Below are 21,572 nucleotides of genomic sequence, written 5' to 3'. Positions count from 1 at the left end.
TGAATACTTTAAATTAAAAAGTTGTTAAAAACTGAAAAGTTTTACCCAAAATTATTCGAAAGAATGGTTTGTTTTTCTCTAAAGATCATTTTTGTTCAAATTGAATTGAACAAAGGCACAAGAAGCTAGATTTTTGAAAAAAATGTTTCAAACAAAATAAATTTGCGTATTTATAAAGAACAACTTTCTAATTTAAAGCGTTCTTCTAATGTTTGTCAGTCATGAATCAGAGTGAGATTTTAATTAAACCTGAAAACTTCGAATTGCGAATTCGATGCCGGTATAAGATGTGTACCTTTGAAACTAACATTTTTCGTTTGAAGCATTTTTCTCCGATTAAATTGATTTATCTAGTTTTAAGCATTCGTCAACTTAGAAAGACACCCTGTATATTATAGACATAAATATTATTAGAAATAAATCTATTTATATATTATATTCCATAGCGTTTAATATATATTAACTCAATAAATATAATAATTAAATGAATGAATTGTTTAAATATCGTCTATAAACTAAATTGAATCAAACTTAATTCGGACAAAAACAAATTATAATCGGTTCATAAATTAATTCATTCACAAATATTAAGTTTCTGTTTACCAGTAAATTGTTATCTGCATTATCCTGTCATAGCTACAAACATTTAATAGTATCTTTCTTATGCACATTGCTTAATGTATGTTCATTCTCCTACACTCAATGTACTATGTACAGAGTGAAACTTCAATTGTTTTTAAATTATTTGTTACATTAGGCAAGTTACGTAACATATAAGATAATAAAGTTGCCTATCGCACTGCCTGATCAATGCTGAAATAATGATTACATTTATTTTGGATAAATAGGCAATTTGTATGACATACAGGTATCGTTTATTGTATAACTCTCATCGCTATGTCATTAAGAAATGAAAAGGAAATAAAGAAAATTCTGATGCAATAGACGTTTATTCGTAAGGCAAAGAAAAACTAGATAAAAATAATACAAAATTTCCCTATAATATACCTATAAATATTATTTCGTTTTCCCCCTCAATATGTATTAAATTTAAAATTCATAGTTGCGATTTTCATTCTTTTGAACATTCATCATCACCCGATGCTAAAAATAGTTAAAATTCAGAAGAGGGGTATAAATAAATTTTGAAGTTTAACATCCAAACAAAGGGTAAAATAGTTGTGAATTGAGTCAAATTGTCAATTAATATCTCCTCTAGTGTATTTTTACGAAACTAAGTAATCCCAATTCATTATTATTTACTCCAGGGAATCAATAACAAAAAAAATTTTTGTTTAAGCCCTAAAAATTCATGTGTAATTCTGTGAAAACGTACTAAAAACCGTTATGCGTGATAAATGATAATTCACCAGGCAATTATTACTACATCCACCAAATGTCACATGGGTGCTTGTAATCTTCAAATAAGTTGTATTATAAAAATGTTTTAAATAATCAAAAACAAAATATTCAATAAATTATTGGAAAATTTGCAAAAAGAAAATAGCTACAAAAAATGGATATGCCGTTTAAAAGATTCGAAGTAATTAGTTTAATTGTGAGGTTATCATTAGTATCAGCAGCTACTTTCGTTACCATCAAATGGTTAATGACTTATTTAGATCCAACCAGTAAAAGTAAGAAAGAAGCTAAAAAGAAGGCAATTGCTCAGCTAAAAAGGTTCGTACCCCAAAAAATTTCATTGTTACATAACCTACAATTTATAATCTTTTTTTCTCTAGATTAAATTTAACAGGTCATGGAAGCAGTAGTTTACAAATAGATAATTTAAACGATTATGAGCTAATGATTGCTGCACATTTAATACATCCCCAAGAGATAAACGTATCCTGGACAGATATAGCAGGATTAGACAGCTTAATTCATGAACTACGGGAAACTGTCATCTTACCAATTCAATGTAAAGATTTGTTTGCGGACTCACAATTAACACAACCACCAAAAGGTGTATTATTGCATGGCCCTCCTGGTTGTGGTAAAACATTAATCGCTAAAGCAACAGCCAAAGAAGCTGGTACACGATTTTTAAATTTAAATGTATCAATATTAACTGATAAATGGTATGGAGAAAGTCAACGTCTTGCAACAGCCGTTTTTACGTTGGCTGTAAAATTACAGCCATGTATTATATTTATCGATGAAATTGATTCATTTTTACGTGTTCGAGCAATGACCGATCATGAAGCAACCGCTATGATGAAAGCACAATTTATGTCATTATGGGATGGTTTGATTACCGATCCAAATTGTACAGTAAGTACACGAAAAATGCATGCTTAACTCAGACCGGGTGGTGATCGACCTGGAAATTTTAGATTGACCTTGAAAATCACATTTTTTACTTTATTATATTATAAATATAATAAAGTATTGTGATCGAAAAAAATTGATATCGGGGTTTCAACGGAAATACACGTTTTGAGGGTCCCTGATTCCAAAAAAGTGGTTTTTAAAAAATGTTGCGTCCGTCAGTATGTCTGTTACCAAGCTGGAGCCTTCAATTTTCAGCCGATTTTTCTCAAATTCTCTACATAGATTCAGTTTGGTCATAATTCCAGACGATTTTTTCATTTTTTCCCTAGGCCTTTCTTTAAGGGTACTTCCCTCTAGACCAAAACAGGATTTTTGGGGTTTTCTCAAAAACAGCTCTAACGATTTCGTTTAAACTGGGCCCAAGGATAGACCTTAAGGTTTATTTAGTTATATCAAAAACTTTGAATACACTGTATATATTTTGTGTTTTTTATTTTTACGGGGAAAATATGCATTTTCTGAAGTATTTCACTTCTGATAAGATTATCCTAGATAGATATCTAAAATAAACTATTTTTTACTAATTAGGTAATTGTTATGGGTGCAACAAATCGGCCAAATGATTTGGATCAAGCAATTTTACGTCGTATGCCTGCAACGTTTCATATAGCACTTCCAATACTAGGACAACGTAAGAAAATCTTACAATTAATTCTAGCAAATGAACCAACTGAATTAACTGAATCAGATTACGATTTCCTTGCGAAGGCCACAGAAGGATTTTCTGGATCGGATTTACGTGAATTGTGTCGAAATGCAACAATATATCGTGTACGTGATTTTATGAAAACGGTACCAACTGGAGCCAGTGGTGAAAGTCTTATTAAACCAAAAACAAGTGATTCAGATGAAGAGTTCCATGATGCCTTACGACCAATTACAATTAAAGATTTACAAACATCATTAAATAAAATGAAAGAATCGAAAGTGTATTTATTGTCGGTAAATAGTTAGATTACGTCAAATTATTTTCTTAGGGTTCCTCGGGCCATCTTACCACCCTTTCATATAAATCTTTTTTTTTCGCGTACAATTTTCATTGTTTTTTTTTTCTTTCGTCGAAAAAAAACATTTAATTTGAATGTAAATTTGTGAACCAATGTTGAAAATAAATAAATTTTAAATTATTATATAAAAAAAAAAATGTTGCTAAATAGTTATAGAAAAAAATATTTTTGAAAATAAGTGTTACAATTTACCTCTTACCTTTCATTTTATCGGAAATTTTTCATATTAAATTTTAGAACGATTTTCGAACTGTAACGTGTTTGGAATATTTCATAATTCGTTCGTTTCAATTTAATCGATACTTTATTTTGTAAATAATCGATTTCTTACCTAAATTTTTCGTAAGAAATGAATTTTTTACATTTTTGAATAGTAAAATTGAAAAATACTAAACTACGTGTCATTAGAAATTTGTCAATTAATTCTTGGCCCATCTACCAAAGAGCTATATTTGAAAAAATTAATAAATTATATGGGCAATTTATATTAACTTTCTTGCCCAGTACAAATTCCATAAAAAAATAACTGTTTTTATTAGGTTTTTGAGAAAATCTAAAATGTTGCGTGTTTTTTTAATTTATTTTTCATAGAATAATATATGTGGAACCCCCTAGATTTAGACTTAAGTTAATTTTTTTTTTACCATTTAGAATTCTGCGTCTTTTCTCTTGATTTCCTTGTTAAGTCTGATAAATTATCATATATGACGAATTTAAAATATTTAAAAAAAAATTATAGATTGGAAACTTAATGTAAACTATTTTGTTTAAAATAAATAATAATTATGCTTCGTTGCAATTTTGTTTTCTTCTCGAAAAAAATCTTGTTTAGTTTTCATTTCATAAAAAAAATGTAGTACAATCTTATTTTTAGATAGCACAATTGTTAAAAATTTAGTTCAAACAAATTGTATTTAGAAATAAAGACTTTTTATTTATAATAATATTTTGTAGTCGTTTTTCTAAAATTTACTGGCTCTGTAAATAGTGTTTCGTTTATAAAGTTATCCAGATCAAATATTTTCGCTGTTAAAACGCTCATTTGAAGTCTTGTGCCGTTTAATATTACACACAGGGAAAACGGATAAAAATGAATACAATATGTCCGAAAATTCGCATTATAACAGCAGAGTGATATAGGACGATAAAATTTTTAGAAGATATATTGATTTTGATAATATGCAAAGTTGTAGGTCCTATCTCGAGTATTAAATTGGGTCCAAAAATTGCAGAACATTTCCTTTTATCAAATCTGCTTCTAATGCGTTTATTGACACATCATAGATATTTTAAATGAAGTATAAGCTCTGACGCGATCAACTTATTTCCTAATTGTGAAATAATTCTGTCAGTTTTTTGTGGTTTTAGCTATAAATGTAAAAGTTTTCTTAATGAATAATTGAAGATTAATGATAAAACGATGAATCAAGAATTAAAATAATTTCCTTAAAATAGGGAAATTCCTGAGACCTAAATTAAAAAAACCGCAAAATTATGTTACGAATTAACAATGTTGTAGACTTGCAGTCTATGCGCGAGCTCTTAGATTAATGAAATATTATAGAAATAATAGAAGTATTCCTAAATAAAAACAATCTATTTTGGCAACATTGGATTATCCTAACATTTGGAACAAAAAATAAAATAGCCCAGCCAGTGTCCTGTGATAGCCGCAACAACTTTGGAACTTCTGCGATTGTACTCAGACCATATCTGTCTTGTAGTACCATAAGTACGTTCTTCCCTTCATCTAAGATTGGCCTTTTTCAGAATATCCTCTTTCAGGAGTAACTTGCAGTTCGCAAATGAAACTCCCAGGTATTTATTGATGCTTGTGTCCGGCAGCATTGTGCCATTTCTGGCAAGCTAGCCGGCTTCACAATTTCCTGGAATGTCACTGTGTCCCGGTACCCATACCAGGTCTACATTCATTCGTTCCGCCAGCTCATTTAAGGACGTACGGCAGTCCTGTGCTACCTATGACAAGATTTTCAATCCAGTTAGTAATTATACTTTAGTTAAGTACCTTTAAACACTAGTTAAATTAAATAGATAATATACATAATTAATTTGGATTAAATTAAAAATAATAATACAAATAATTGTATTTTAAAATGCATGTTTAGCGCGTTAATAAATTAAAAACGCTATACTAGCACACCTATCGGATAAAATATGTAATATTCTCACGAGGACAAAGCAGTTTATAATAGCAGGTTGTATGCTAATCATTTCAATCAAATAAAAAAAAAAAGAGAAGTAAAAATTTCTCGTTGTGAACAAGTAGTAAAAAAATGTTTGTGAATTTATATAATTACAGATGAAATTTTATTAAATAAAGATAAATCAAAACTCAATTTAATAAAATACATTTTTTTAAAAATTAATTCTAGTTCAATAAAAAGTAAGTAGCCTTAAAAAAAAAATTGAAATTTATAATACTTATATGATTGGATGGATCGTGTATTAATAATATATCAAATAGTACAGTCGGTTCAAATAAAAAAGCGTGTATTATCTAGGACAATATGACATTTTTTTTGGAAAATAAATTTCGAAAAAAAACATAATGACAAAAAAAGAAAATGTATTCGAGAAAAAAAAAATTTATCACCATACATTTCATAAATATTTATTGACAGTATTCATAATTTATTAATAAATTTGCTGTTTCGATTTCGAAAATTAATCAAAAATTACCGGATATCAGTTCGAAAAATGTACTATTTTATATATTTTTTAGTAGAATTTAATTGTGATTAAATAAGATTTTAATTAAATTGTGGTTAATTTTTTTTTTGGGGCATACATAGGAAATTGTGAATTGAAATTGTGATTAAAAGGTATTATATTCGATTTTAAATGTGTTAGTGGACGTGGTCTTCGCTGAGGCTCGGGTTTGGGGCAGTGTGTATTGCCCCCCCGATCCTCGCATAGTTATGGCCAACACAATATCAAATATGAAAATGACCAACACGATAAAAGGGCTTGTGAGTAAACGACGTCGAAGATATCAAGCAGATGGTTTTAATTTGGATTTAACATGTATCCTTTTTTTTAAACAATAATTGTTAGACAGAAAATTTTTTTCTAAGGTAGGAACTTTTGGGTAATATTTATACAAACTAATTAGGGATATGGCTTTAAAAGGCTTTGTAAGCCTTTTAAACGACAAAAGAAATATTTAAATGTATATATACTCTGTTCTACTAGTCTGACAAAAGATTTCTACTGAATGAAGCGGGGGCGGATTTACGAATTTGCCGCCCATAGGCAGGCATCAAAGTGCCAACTTTTTTTTATAAACAAAAATATGTTTTATTTATTTGGAAATTGAAAAATATTTAATATAATAAATGAAATAACTTTTTAATCATAAGTAAGGTTTAAAAAACAAAAAAACAATTCATATTTCAATTATTTTAACTTGTAGCAAAGTTTCAACTTCAATACACATTATAGCCAAAGAATTTAGTCTGTTCTCTTTCATCGTGGAACGCAAATAAGTTTTGATACGTTTCAAGCATGAAAATGAACGTTCCGCAGTACAATTTGCTACTGCAGTGCAAGTAAACATTCTAACAGCAATATCGATAATCGATTACACCTGGTGCAAGTTCTGTTCGCGCAACCATTTGCCTAGTGAAACAGGATTGGTTGATTTCCCTTTTGGATCGAGAGTTGCGACTGTTTTACACAAAGTTTGAATGTTTTTATTTGAAAATTGAATAAGAAAAAAAAAACCGTTACTCTCAATCTGTTTCTTCTTGAACGGGGACGATGAATTCATCCGATAATTCAACCTCTTTTGTTGACGATTTGAAAAAGTCGTTGATTTTTCTCGATGAATCAACATCTTTTTTTCAATTTCTCTTCTTTCTCTCTTTTTTAGAGTACTGATACCCGCTTAGTCGTTGTCTACCATCACTCATTTTAAACGATTCAAATACATCAGTACAGTCTCTGACATGATACAGTTGACCAAAACAAGACGGAAGGTTAGGTTATAGTGTTTCAGAGAAACGTTCTAAAACTTCCAAGATATTGGCATTCGCGAACATAATAACTAGATATAGTTTAAGTGAAGTGGCGACTTTTTCAAATGATTATTTCACATTTTTGTTTCATTTATTTCAATATCGCCCTCAACGAATATTTATCAATGAGATAATTTCAGCTATGGGAATTTAGGGAAAAGTTAGCAGCAAGTAAATTTTTCTATAAACCTAGAACTATTTCATCAGAGGATTTTTATTTAATTTGATAATAAATATTATTCCTTAACAAAATAATTAGATATACAAAAAAATTTAATAGCAATGGGTTATCCAGCGGAAAAATTAGAAGGTGTATATAGAAATCACATAGATGATGTAGTAAAATTTTTAGAATCAAAACATAAAGATCATTATAAAATTTACAACCTATGTTCAGAGCGTTCATACGACTGCGCCAAATTTCAACAACGTGTTGCCACATACGCTTTCGACGATCATAATCCACCCAAAATTGAATTAATCCAACCTTTCTGTGCGGACGTACACAATTGGTTGATGTCCGATCAACGTAACGTCGCTGCTGTACATTGTAAGGCAGGCAAGGGACGTACTGGGACCATGGTATGCTGTTACATGTTACATAGTAAACAATTTCCAACAGCAAATGAAGCACTTAATCATTATGGTACAATGCGTACATTGGATCGTAAAGGTGTAACGATACCAAGTCAACGACGATATGTAAATTATTATGCGCGTTTAGTTAACGAAAGTTTAAAATATACACCAGTTACACTGTACATACGTGAAATACATATTGAACCGTTACCAGCTTTCAACGGGGGCGGACAGGGGAGCTTACAATTTTTTGTATCGGAATCGAATAATCGTGTATATACAAGTAGTATATATGAAATAAAAAAAGGGACGACAAGTATAACAATACCGCTATCATCGCTTCCAGTAACGGGCGATGTGAAGTTAGAGTTTGTGAATAAACCGAAGATGATGCGTAAAGAGAAATTATTTCATTTTTGGTTTAATACATTTTTTGTACAAGAGCATAATTTATCAACTGTGTTATCAACGGTGGATCGTGGTGCGCATGTGGATAATGGAAAAGTTCGATCGAGTAATAATCAAGGACCACCTAATTCTGGACATCAGAATGTGATGAATAATGATTGTGGTGTGAGTAGTGGAGGTGAAAATCGTACTTTATCGTTGACTTTAAACAAATGGGAATTAGATGATGCCCATAAGGATAAACAAAATAAATTATTTTCACCTGATTTCAAGGTATGTATACTTTGCTGATTTCAAGGTATGTATACTTTGACTGTTTTTTTTCCCTGAAATTTTACAAAATGGAAATTTCAAGATAATAGGCCCTCAATTCTTACGATATTTGTATTCTCCACTGTATAATCTAGCTTAGGAATCGTAAATTCAGTTGTATTTAATAAGTTGCATCCTTTTCCGAAGGTTCAGATTAATAATAAAACATAAGAGGGTTAATAATAAAAAACTTTTCGGGGAAAATGGGTCCCTAGCACCTTAACCAAGGGATTTTCTGGACCCTCCTTGAGAACAACTTATCACCCGAATGCGAGACGACTCCGGGTAAGAGAGGCTATTTTAAGCAGATGATGCAATAGTCGGTATTTTCCCCAGGGTTGATAGATCCAAGGTTTCGGACGCAAACATTCTAAACCTGATATCCAGAAGATTTCTGAGGTACAAATAACATGTATGAAGGTTTCATCGTCCTCCATGCGCCCCTACAAGTGTTATCATCATGTCATGAAGGGAATAGCTCAATCGAAAATGTCCTGTTAAGAGTCCTACCATCTTTCTCAAAGGTTCAAATTAACATAAAACTAATTTTAACAATTTGGAGGCAACATAAGCTCTTCAAAATATAGGGCTTTCTTAAGGTTTTGGCAAAATGCAAAACTTAAAAAAATACAACAAAATTTGGTCTCGGTTTTTAAATTTTCTAGAGTAATTAGGATCCGATATCGAGAAAAATTTGTTGTCCCCAATTTCAATAAAACACAGTACATTAGGGGTAATTTTGAGACATTAGGAAATTGGGTTCATTTGTTAATTGGACTCATAGTTTCTGAAATATCGTCCAAAATTCCATACAAAGAGCGATTTTCCGAATCGATTACGGAAAATTTCTTAAAAAATATTTATCTCATAGCCAAGCGAATTGAATTTTCGTGATATGTAAGGTTCTAATTACTTCTATATAATCTAAAAACCAAGACTTAATTATTTTTAAATTTTATTGAGGAATTTTGAAAATTGATTCTTGTGATAACCCTAATGATCCCATTAAGTGGGTGTTTTATTAGCAGAACCAATCAATTATAAATATAATTATAGATTTGTCACTTAATACAATTTAGATATACGATCATTACCCATGACGCACTTATGTTACACCCTACGAAGATGACTAAATCTTAATGACAATTTAAGAAAATTACGACATAATTCTGAGAACTAATTTTTTTAAACTAAAAATGCATCTGTTTTCGTTTTGCAGATAAGTTTATTAATGCAAAAGACAAAAAAATGTGTACTTGGTGCTGATGATTGGTTACCAGATAGTACACGTTCACCAATCAATATACTAGGATGTGCTAGTACAACAACAACCACATCATCAACAGTTGGTACAACTGTTGTACGTCCACAAGATACACCATCTGAGAGTTCTGAAGCTGACTCAACAAATACGAGTAGTGGTGAGGAGGATGACGACGACGATGATGATGGCTGGGAAAGTGGTGAGTTTCCTACTTTACTACATTCACATTCTTCACGTCAACCAAATAATTAGCAAAATGCATGTGTTCTCTTATTATTATTTCTATGGTAACGAAAATATCTTTTGTTATTTGATGTTGATCGTATTTTGTTTTATAGAGTATAAAAAAAATCAATAATTTATTTTTATTTTGGTGTTTCTTAATTATCTTTTGAGATGTATTCCATCTTAAAAATGGTTTACATTTATTACCTTCGGCTATTGTTGCGAGGTTTTGAAAGAAGTAGATTAAATAGTAAAATGCGAATGTGATAAATGTTTAACCCAAAAAGATTCTAAGATGGACGACATCCTTAATTTAATATCACACACGAAGTACTTTTTTTATTTTACAAAATGAAAAATGTGTTATAAATCTCGTGTTGTTGCATGAAATTTTAGACGGTAAATTAGATGTGACGCGTATATAGTTAATGATAGCTTGAAAATCATTATGGATTTGTTCTAATTATATTTCTAGAACTAAATAGTCTCGATAAAATATCAATACTATAAATTACCGAATGAAGCTAGAGTTGTTCTTTGAAAGAATCCTAAAATTTCTGATTTGACCCTCGCATCTTGCTCTGATTTCGACAGTCATCACTTAAATATTAATAAATGTATAAGCATGTCAATTGGCCTGATTAATTCTTCCTTAAAGACGTTTCCTACGCAATATCGAGCAAAAACAGTTATAACGATATAAAAGAAGCGGGGTTAATATCAATTTTTTACTGATATCTTAACATTTTTCGACCAGTTTTAAGATTCTTTCTTTTATTGTGTTTCTAGATAGATAGTTTCTTTGATGCGCTGAATTAGCCTTATCTTTATAATCGAAATCATCAAAAAGTGAGAGCACGCATCCTTTCCTTCAACCAGGTTTCCTTCAAAATTCTCTCTCTTGGTAAGATTTACTAGGCCGAGCAATGACATTTGCTGCCGAGTAACTTACCGCGCTCGTTTGACAATTTTTACCAAAATAGACGTTCACTGTTTATCTCTGTCTTTCGTTGCACATGCAATTAATTCATTTTGCTCTGGTTCGCTTTTTATCTAACGGATTTGTGTGAAAATTTAAACTAATATGATCAATGCCCATTTATGCAATATGATTCTAGAAATATAAATAGAGAAACATCTATTATGAATTCATTCGCTGTATGACGTCACACAATTTGCTTTGTATAAATAGTTTTTTTAATTTAGTTCTGTCTTAAACTGTCAACTTAAAAGTGATGCAACAACAGCCTTTTTTGAAATAGAGGAGGTATTCAAAAAAATTAAAAACAATACGCCCGAAAATTTCAAATGATTCTATGTTTATCAATTTTTTCTAAAATGTGAAATATTTTGAAGTTTGTTCGTATCGAAAATTTAATTATAGCATAAATTTACTCCGATTGGAGCCTACTTATCTAACTTCGTAAAAGGCAGGAATTGAGCAAGTAATGGAAAGTGAGTGATATTCAAAATATTAAATTCAGAAACGGCCAATGTGTGATAAAAATATTTTAGTAGTTATAGTCTTGTTATTTTTTTTTTTTATTATTTGCGTTAAAAATTTTTGGCCAACTTTGATTGAAATGTGTGTTTGTCTGTGATCAAATTATCTCAAATGTAGTTGGTAAACGTTTGAAACGAGTTTAAAAAGGTTAAAGTTATCTGGAGTTAAAATTACGCCTTGTACATCTTTTGCATTGATTGTGGAATTGATTTGTACTTTTAAATCAAAACTAAACCGATACCGTGGCTCAAATCTCTAAAAGATTCCCGATATTGCACAAATTATTACAACATCGCACAAATCTAATTTACATTAGGAATTTTCTAAAATAATTGACGCATTTTGTTGTCGCTCTTAGTAAAATGATTACGAGTTTTGCTAAAACGAGGGCTATCATTCTTTAATTCCACATTCTCCGATAGAAGCGTATGTTTTCAAAATTTCCTGGGTATGTTGTTTTTAAAATTATTGATACGAACTTACAAAATTTTTCTAAGAAGTCGATAAACATTGGATTACGACGAAACCATTTGAGGGTAAAAATATACAAGGAAAATTGGTAATACAAAAACACTAATAGGATGTTTTTTTTCTATTTTTAGTGGAATATTTAATCTGATAAAAAAAATTATAAAATTAAAAAAAAAAAATTGATGTTATTAAAATTTAAATCATATTGATTGATGAAAGATCTCTTCACTTCCAACTTCACACACTTAATTTCTACTGTTCAGTGTATGTTGAGGACAAATTTATTTTTATACAGAACGTCCCGAAATTGGTGGACACATAATCTAATAAATATAATATTAAAGCCATGTAAAAGACATCTTTTATAGATGGAGGATACAGAAGCCAGTCTCACACATATTATATTATTATAAAAACAAATTTATTTAAGAAAACTTTGTAAAAAATGGGATAGAAAATATTTATCCTGGATTAATTTTTTTTTAATTAAAAAAAAAAAAAGCAAATTATATAAAAAAAACGTTCTAAATTTATTTTGAAAAGCGAAAAAACAGAAAAACATGAAAGTTAATGAGAACGAATCTTTAATTAGATCAATTAGCGAAAAGATCGACATTTACTTGATTTTGCATAGTTTAATATACTCCAAGAAAAATTATTTAAAGGGAGGGGGAACTTTAAACTTTATTTCCGTCTTAAAATATAAATAGTGGATATTGTATAAAGTTAGTGGTTATGGAAATAATTGATGACTACTTTGTTGAACAATTTTAAGCCCTTATACGTTTTCTTTAAGCAGGATAGTCCGCGAGAGAGCACCTTTTTTGTTAAATGATTAATACATACTTAAAACTTCGTGAGTGGCTTAAAAAGGAAGCCACTATCGAAGTATCAAGAATGTATCAATCAAAAAGGGTGCTGTCCCGCGAAATATGAAGTATTTTGTCTCTTCCATTTTCTACAGTGTGGAACCAACTTAGGAAAATCAGGTAGTATGAATGACTAATAGTTATTATGGAAATCAGGAAAATCAATGAAGTATCAAAAAATCTTTCATCTACCAATGAAATGAATTTTTTTGTTTTTACTTTTAATTACCGTAAACCAAAGGTACGGAACCCACCTGTCATGATTATGTTTTAGACCTGTCCAACATATTTTTAATTTTGGTTCATGTTAGCCTTTGACCATTGTCGGAATTGTAAACTTATATTTTTGCCCAATCTTAATTTTTATTTTATTTTGGCACATGTTAGCTTTTGCTTTTACGAAAAAATCACAAATTTGGGTCTGATATTTAAAACTTTATCAGTAAGCTTCATGAATTCAACATTCATGGATTTAATCCAGTATTTAACGATCTTTTCGAAAATTGGCCTATATTTTTCTAAATTTTAAGCTCGCATTTGAAATGAATTAACTTTTTTTTCAAGTTTTTGTTTTTTTTATCAACATTTTGTGTTGATTAAGTGACCTGTTTTTTTTTTGTACAATTTCCTTTATAAATTAGATAAAATAAAATAATTTTATTAATATTAAAACAATTTATTTCTGTGTGTCTACTTATACATGGTGTTTCAGGAGGAATAGTTAATATTTTCCGTACGCGTTCAGGGACGCAGAATAAACAAGTTCCAATAAACATAGATCCTATTCTCAAAAAACATTGCAGAAATACAGGGTTGTCTTTAATTTTGTTACATTTGAGAATAGATTCTATGTTTATAATAGCTTTTATGTTTATTTTGCGTCCCTGTATACGTACTGAAAATATTTACCATTCTTCTTGAAACACCCCGTATAATTTTATTAAATTATTTTGGAAAAAGTTTATATTTTTGTATTAATGTACATATGTTTCTAATTTGAAAGGGTGATGTGTATTTTTTGACTTTGAAAATGAAAAGGTGGTTTTTTTGGTGTAAATGAAATTTGATAAGCTGAATATTCTTAAGAGGAATCTCATTGGTGCTAATTTTAATAAGAAATTAGTGTTGGACAGTTATGAATGACATTATTTACTTTGAATTTATAATAAATCGTGCATATTGCATGTAGAAAATAACATTTCTCTAAAATTTGCTTCAGTTTTTTATCAAAAAGTTAAAAATAGAGTTACCTTTTTTCAATTCAGAGAAGTCGATTCGAAATGACTATTTCATTTCCGAAATCAACTTTGTAGAACAATTTATCTATGAATTCGTTTTGAAAACCGTTGCTGCGTTTTGCCATTCTCGATAAGATAACCAATAGATAATACCTTCACGAGGTTTTTTTTTATAGAGGTGAAATTCTTGCTTAACGAGATATTTTTGAAAAAATCATTTTAATTTAATTCTTACTTCGTATTGTTTTTAACAACTTTTCCATATACTCAATGATTGACGAGATACCAAGAAGTCGAGAAACTAACTCATCCCTATAAAAAACTTTGCGAAGGTCTTATCTGGCATCAATCATCATACGCTGCTTTCATTCATGATAATTTCGCTGACAACATAAGGAAAAAATATCACGGGAATAGTTTTCTGAGGGAATGTGCCGTTATTATGTCTTCATTCTTATTTATTGGCCCCAAAAAAGTTGGATTTAGATAGTTATTTAGAAAAAAACTCCTCTAAATGATTTAAAAATGTGAATGCTTTTAATTTTTTTTTCGAATTTCTTGTTTGGTTATGTATTTGCGGCTGATCTTATGTTTTTGCGACTTAAAATTTATGTGTACTTCTGCATTAATTCAAAATTATTTAGTTTGTAGATTTTCAAATAACTTCACAAAGTTTTTTTTCAAATTTTAAATTATAGTTTCAAAAAAATATATATATATATATATTTTAAAGTTCATTATTTGAAACTAAAATTTGAAATTATTTACACGATTGTTCAAGATGCACTGGTGTTGTGATAACATAGCAATTAGGTACTTATTTATTAATTTCTAAACAATACTTTCTTTTCCTGCTTCAATTTTTGCTACAATTAATGGATTTGTAAAATGGAATAGCGGAATCACCACCAGTGGGAAGATATCGTCTTTTATCCGAAGGTGAACTAGCATCAGCTGAAAATCAATCACAAGAAATGGTTCCAGTATGACATTAATTTATAAATTATAAAAATTTGTAAAATAATTTTTTTTTAATATTTGCAAGTTTTAAGAAAAAAACTACAAAATTTTATTAATGCTAATAAAAAAAAAAATCAAACTGTACGCAGAGTTTATTAACAAGATTATTAGTTTTCGTCATATTTTACGTACAAGAAAACAGGGCATTGTTTACTTAAATTGTGTTGGTAATACGTAATTTATTTATATTGTGTTGGTATTACATAGTAGTGGAACGTTTCTTTATACCACACACTCTGATAGAACTTGGATTCTATTTACGTGTTGTACAGAGCTTGAAGGAGATAACGCCTTCCAGTAGCATTCATTCTACGGGTTTTTCCATGGGCTTTAGATCCTAAATTTATATAATCGTTAATAATTTTACCAAAATTAGATAATGGATGATTTTTTGAAATCTTATTTACTGTTTATTTCGTGAGGCTCAAATTATATTGAGCTAATATACAAACGGGTAATTCGTAAAGTAATCTGACCAAATTTTATGGACATTCAAAAGGAAAATGTATTAAGGGTCTATATTTATAAAAGTTTTTTAGATTGGATATTGTACGTAAATGCTTTACAAATAATTTAGTTCATTTAATCACTAGAATAAGAATTTTTAAAAGAATCATTGCCCGTCCTTTTGATACTTAATTTTTTTTTTTGGTAATGAACATCTATCGAAAAGTTAATTTCATACTTAGATCGTTAATATTCCGAAATTTTATGATTTATGTGTTTTATAAAAAGAAATATTTTTATACAATGAGTTTTTAAAATGTAGATATTATGTAAATAAATTGAATTCTCAATGTGTAAAATGTTCCTTAACTTGGTAACTAAATTCATGCAAGTTTTATGTTGAATTAGGTGTTCATTTCCAATAATATCAGATCAGTAAATAGCAGAGATTCAAACCAATAACAATTGCATTATCTGTTTGAGATCAATAGAGTGGCTATAAACCGATAACGGCAATTCTTCGATTGCGATCGTTAAATGGATTCAACTATTGTATTTTTGGAGCAAAATTATCCTTTATATTGAGTTTTATCAAGTTTCGAAATTAAAAATTGTTTATGATTTTTTGCAAAGGGTTATTTGGTCAAAAATACTACCTTATAATGACGTCGAACTTCAACGTGGCTTTTAAATCTTTAATTTAGGAATTTGTAAAAAAAAAATCAGTTAAAAAGTATGATAAGTTGTACAGGAAGATCGGGAATTTTCAAAATTTATTATTGTGGCCATTCTGATCATATTAAATTCTAAATATACCAACGTTTGTATTGCGTAGATGCATTTAACGAAAGTAATTTCTATTAGGATTCACTAAATGTAAAAAGAACTGAACAAATTTATGGTTTTGATCTCTATATTTTTATTAATTGGACTAAATTAAAAAGAATCAACGAATATTTTAACCGATAATTTTTGCTATAATCAAATTTTGCTTCTAATTAGTGTTTAGAGCAAAATTTGATATTTATCTTGCTTATTTTTGCACATTAAAAAATCACAGAGTGGAATTTATTCGAATTTTCTTAAACTCTCTTTTAATTTCTTATAAATAAAATGCCAAATAAATTTTATAAAATAAGTAGGATCTTACTATTTATAAAAAACAAAACAATTTAAATTTTTCAAATATTATTTATAAATAATATAATTAACTATTCGTTGCACAATTTAAATAAGGATTTGGGACGAAGACTTTCTAAGTCAAGATCCAGACTTCATATTTAACAGCCATTTCAGAACTGTTGGAAATTTGAAAGACTGCTGTGTCAAGGTTATATCGAAAAATTGTTTCTTTACGAAAATTAAACTTCTGTTTCACGCAACCTGATAATTTTTTTATTTCGTGATAAGCTTAAAATTAGGACATAATGATTTTGGAATTGTTTACTGAGTGATCTTATTCGAATATCGTTTCTAATAAATATTCATCATCTTTTAAGCTTGTCGCATAATTACAATGTATTTCCATGGCCTCTGAGCCATGGTGATGCACACAAAGCATTCTTCGGTGGCTAAGAGACCCAGTAACAATCATCGACAGATCGGTAGTATGCGAACCATCACCGCACAACTATCGTTCTGGATTGTACGCTCATGACTGGCCTTAACTTTTGGCTAAAAGTATCGATATATAATTACAGTTTATAATGGCCAAAAATTGTTATTACAGAAACATAACTTGGTGATAATTCAAATGTCTTACCCAAAATAATCGTTGAATTAGGATAATTCGTAAATATCCCAAACTGTATTCTTCAACGTAAATATGCTATTGACATAAATGAGAACCGTTTCTTTCGATTTCTTTTTGAATTGTGTAACCGACTTATTGTACAAAAAAAAATCTTTTTTTATTATTATTTTGTATTTTTATTAAAAAAATGTATTTATAAATATTGTAGTTTCAAACATTTTAAGTATTTGTACTATTAATTAATTAACGCATCTTAAATCGTGTCGTCGCCATTTTGTTTTTGTTTCTAATTAGAAATATTTCTAAATTTTGTTTCGATATAAAAATAAGTGTGTTGTACTTCTGATTGATTGACTTCATGTTATTCATTAAATTATTGATTATTAATAATAGTTTCTTTTTTGTAAATCTCATATCAAAACTTATTTTTTATTGTAAATTTTTTTTTTTGTATTTTTAAACTTTTACTTCAGTTAATAACAGTCAAATGCATAAAAAGTTGCTTTCAAATTTAAGTTTATGCCGAAAAATGTTATTTTATTATGTTAAATACATATTGAGTGAGATAAAAATTTTCAAAAGTTGAAGCCACCTTAATATTCAAAACTTTTAAAATACTTAAATCTGTGTTATTATTTTGCTTTAACATTTTGATACACTCTTACTTAAATAAAATAATCAAAAAATTTAATGAGAAGCTAAAAAATGGTTATAATTTTATAATACATATCATCAAGAGCTTATATTTGACTAAATATTCGCCTGAGAGTGACTAGGAAACTTCTATTCTAAAAAAAAAAAAAACTCCCGGTAAATAAAACGTTATTTTCACGCATACTATGTAGGGTGTAGGACACAGAAATTTTAAATAGAATTAAAGATTCGCAGTAACTTTTCTTTTCAAGCGTATATTTTGCCAGTTGTACGCTCCCGAAGCAGTTGAATTTGGTGGTAGATTTTACTGTTTATATTCGAACTCAATGATCTCAAGGTTTTTTCATAAGATCCTTAATTGGTTTACGACGTTTCGTCTGCCTATTTAGATTTTTTTAATTTTAAAGTTTTGTGACATTGAAATGAGATGTTTTGAAATAGAATTAAAGTAAAAAGTTACTTTTTATGCATTTACTTTTAATAGCAATTTGTTTTTTGTAAATCTCATATCAAAACATGTTTTTTTTTAAATTATTGTAAATTATTTTTTCATTGTTTAAAACATTTCAATTAAACACAGAAAAACGTTTTAAAAAGTAGTGATATGACGGAAGTTACAAATAATAAATATATAAAATATACATATTTTGTAAATAGGGGTAATTCAATTAAATGAATGTTAGTGAAAAATTACTAATTAATTATTATCTCTAAATTAACAATTTTCTATTTTCTTTTATTTTTATTATTTATTTAACACTACGATTTATGTAGTTAAAGCGGTAAAATGCACTTGACAATCAACCAATAAGAAATGCGATATAAAAACTAATTTGTAGCAAATGTGTATTTTATTAGCTGATTCTTACGTGCTAAATTTATGCTAAACAATTCAAATTCTTTCAATCCACTTTTTTTTTTAATTTTTACGAAAAATCTCATATTTTCTATGAAGCATCTCTATAACTTAAAAAATCGACACTGAAGTGTGTTGTCCAGCGAATGAATTGGTATAAGAAAGCTTCTTGGCATATAAAGAAGATATTTTAGTAGTTTTATATCTTTCCTAATTTTGTAAAAATCTTTCAAAACTACCCTAAAATGATGCTTTTATCTACTCCCTAAAAACTACTTATCCCCACTTTTTAAGAGTAGATAAAGTTATGTACGGTATACGTGTGATAATGCTGATATCCCTCTTGTATCGTAAATAACTATTACGTCACGGAAGATACTTTAAATGAAAGTTACGGTTTGAAGTCCTTGTAATTTAAATTTTAATTAAGTTTCGATTTAATAAAGAAGAGTGGGAGGCTAATACAAAAAACAATTGAATAATTAACCAACGTGTTTTCAATGGTTCTTGTTATATTTAAATGTACGAATTTTACTTTAGCTATATCTAGTTGCAAATTTTCTACTAAAATCTTCTTCGTAAAGAAATTATGTGGTGTTATAACTGCAAAATATTCATAGGGTCAACATTTTAAATAAAAAAGTTAAAAAGGATTCAAATCATGACATTCATTTTGCGCCACCTTGTTATTAACGTTAGATTTCACTCCAAAGAAACCAAGCGTCGATATTTTAAGTTATAAATTATTGTAAGACTATTTTACAGTCATGGGGGTTGTTTTATAATGTGAGGATAAGTATTTTTTACTTTTGGGAGTAAAGATTACCAATTTTAAATCCTTATATGACTTCAATTTTTAAATTAATTTCGGTTGGTGGTTTTGGTGTAGGGATTCGTTTCAAATTGTAAATTATTGCATAGATCGTAGTGTATGTTTTTTTTTTTACTTTAAGGGTAGACTTGAAAAATTAGATAAAAACTAATTTCTAGTAAATAATTTCAAACTATTCTTACTTTTATTTACTAAAAATTAGTTTTTTTGTAGTTGGTATGATTGAATTTATCGGTCTTGATGATGATGTTCTGAAACAGTGGTATTAATGCTTATTTCCAGGTGAATCAACTTATCTGTGACCTGCAACTCTGTTCCCGCCTCCTCTGATGGTTGACAACTGTATGCTAAAAAAAAATTAGGAATAATTAAATACAAAACACACAAAAATAAAACAAATGAGTGTTGCGCATGCTCTAACTACTACTACTACTACTACTTTTTAAAAAGAAGTGTATTTATTTACTAAATATTGGTACATATTTACGGTATTTTTTCGTATCTTTTATGTTCAAATTAGGAAATCCTAATAGTAGGATGTATTAAATAATAGGTTTATGTCTAGGATAAGCACACAAAACATTGAAGTGATCAGAAAACATTTACTTTTGGAAGAAAGTGTAAAACGACGCAGCCTCAAGTTGAAAATAAGTGAAAAATTTCTTTTTATAAAAAGATGACGTAGGTGAGTGGATGACTTAAAAACAGGAGTTGCTATTAAACCTTAAAAATTTTTGGCGTTTATCGCAACCCTGTAAACCAATATTTCGAATTATGTAATGTTGTTTGGAGAAGTATCTACGATTTCCAAATTTTGTAGAATATTTTTTTCAAACAACCCAATAAGTACCTTAAATAATAAGCTTGCTATTAGTTTTTCGTACTAATTTTTCTGCAATGTGTTTATGTGAGTAAATTTACGTGAAATATGTACAGGGTCTTATAGGGGTGAAGTAGCATAATAATGGACATATGTATGTACCAATAATTATGAAAATCGTAAAACAACGACGATTTACGATTAATAATGTAAGTAACTTTGTGTCATTTAAAGTTAGAGATAGATATGCACAGAATTGTCGCAGCGAATAATGATTGCAAGGCCGTCAAGGTTGATTAATTGAAGAACTCGTCTTTTTCATTTGTTTGGAAGCAAGAAAAATTTAGAAGTCCACAAACAAATCAATATTTTCGAAATAAATCTTAATCCTCTCCCGTTAGGTATCGTTATACGCTGCGATAAATCGTTCTCGATATGCTCTAGCTTTCATTTGTGAATATGTGCCAATTTTTTTTTTAATTTACCTACAACAAAAGCACTTGTATAATTTTTTTTGTACATATTATTTATAAAAAAAATCAAAGCTAAAAAGTAAAAAAACTATAATTTTTACTGTAGAATGTTTTAATATGCAAAACCGTATGTAACCAAGGAATTAAGTTTTTTCACAATTTCTCACTTACCTTATTAATGTTAATAATTTTATTTTCTCCGATTTATTAATTTTTTTAACCGTTTGTAATAGTTGACATTTTTTTTTATTATTTAAAATTTTTTCTTCAAAACAAATTTAAAAAAGTGTATGTTAATAAAAAAAACAATTGAATAATTGCTTTATTCTTTTGTTTTAGTAGCTTTATTCAAGTTTATGTGTATGCGCGAAAATTACGAATGTTCATTCTGTATCTAGGTTGTTAACACATCGAAAATTAATATGTGAACCTCTGGTCTTATGTCGATAAGCGTAAGAGTTAGATAGAA

At 28.7% G+C, this 21,572-nt stretch overlaps 2 protein-coding genes across 6 annotated transcripts; both read left to right on the top strand.

Moving 5' to 3' along the window:
* Window positions 1-1,126: 1,126 nt before the first annotated feature.
* LOC123299989 (outer mitochondrial transmembrane helix translocase-like) lies at window positions 1,127-3,397 on the top strand. Of its 3 annotated transcripts, none has more exons than XM_044882438.1 (4): window positions 1,127-1,238; window positions 1,301-1,680; window positions 1,743-2,274; window positions 2,863-3,395. In XM_044882438.1, the coding sequence occupies exons 2-4, from the start codon at window positions 1,517-1,519 to the stop codon at window positions 3,286-3,288; spliced, it is 1,122 nt and encodes a 373-aa protein (XP_044738373.1). In that variant the 5' UTR covers window positions 1,127-1,238; window positions 1,301-1,516; the 3' UTR covers window positions 3,289-3,395. The 3 variants fall into 3 exon arrangements, with proteins under 3 accessions (XP_044738373.1, XP_044738372.1, XP_044738374.1); XM_044882439.1 differs by having other exon boundaries at window positions 1,184-1,704; window positions 1,770-2,274; window positions 2,863-3,142; window positions 3,182-3,397; XM_044882437.1 differs by having other exon boundaries at window positions 1,168-1,680.
* A 2,275-nt stretch (window positions 3,398-5,672) lies between these two features.
* Window positions 5,673-21,290, top strand: LOC123299978 (phosphatidylinositol 3,4,5-trisphosphate 3-phosphatase and dual-specificity protein phosphatase PTEN). 3 transcript variants are annotated; one of them, XM_044882420.1, is made up of 5 exons: window positions 5,673-5,745; window positions 6,155-6,386; window positions 7,638-8,638; window positions 9,897-10,140; window positions 20,093-21,290. In XM_044882420.1, exons 2-5 carry the CDS (start codon window positions 6,281-6,283, stop codon window positions 20,110-20,112), a joined length of 1,371 nt encoding a protein of 456 aa, XP_044738355.1. In that variant the 5' UTR covers window positions 5,673-5,745; window positions 6,155-6,280; the 3' UTR covers window positions 20,113-21,290. The 3 variants fall into 3 exon arrangements, with proteins under 3 accessions (XP_044738355.1, XP_044738356.1, XP_044738354.1); XM_044882421.1 differs by lacking the exon at window positions 20,093-21,290 and adding an exon at window positions 12,273-12,557; XM_044882419.1 differs by lacking the exon at window positions 20,093-21,290 and having other exon boundaries at window positions 9,897-10,272.
* Window positions 21,291-21,572: the final 282 nt, after the last annotated feature.

This window comes from Chrysoperla carnea, chromosome 5 (genome assembly GCF_905475395.1).
Source record: "Chrysoperla carnea chromosome 5, inChrCarn1.1, whole genome shotgun sequence".
Classification (NCBI taxonomy): domain Eukaryota; kingdom Metazoa; phylum Arthropoda; class Insecta; order Neuroptera; family Chrysopidae; genus Chrysoperla; species Chrysoperla carnea.
Note: the sequence above shows the minus strand (reverse complement) of the source record. Positions and strands in the feature narration are given on the sequence as shown.

Excerpts from the sequence above, each read along its gene's own strand:
- LOC123299989 (XM_044882438.1), top strand. The coding sequence starts at position 1,517 with ATGGATATGCCGTTTAAAAGATTCGAAGTAATTAGTTTAATTGTGAGG. Across the intron at positions 1,681-1,742 it reads GCAATTGCTCAGCTAAAAAG|ATTAAATTTAACAGGTCATG; the intron begins GTTCGTACCCCA and ends TTTTTTCTCTAG. Across the intron at positions 2,275-2,862 it reads TTACCGATCCAAATTGTACA|GTAATTGTTATGGGTGCAAC; the intron begins GTAAGTACACGA and ends TTTACTAATTAG.
- LOC123299978 (XM_044882419.1), top strand. The coding sequence starts at position 6,281 with ATGGCCAACACAATATCAAATATGAAAATGACCAACACGATAAAAGGG. Across the intron at positions 6,387-7,637 it reads TTTTAATTTGGATTTAACAT|ATATACAAAAAAATTTAATA; the intron begins GTATCCTTTTTT and ends CAAAATAATTAG. Across the intron at positions 8,639-9,896 it reads TATTTTCACCTGATTTCAAG|ATAAGTTTATTAATGCAAAA; the intron begins GTATGTATACTT and ends TTCGTTTTGCAG.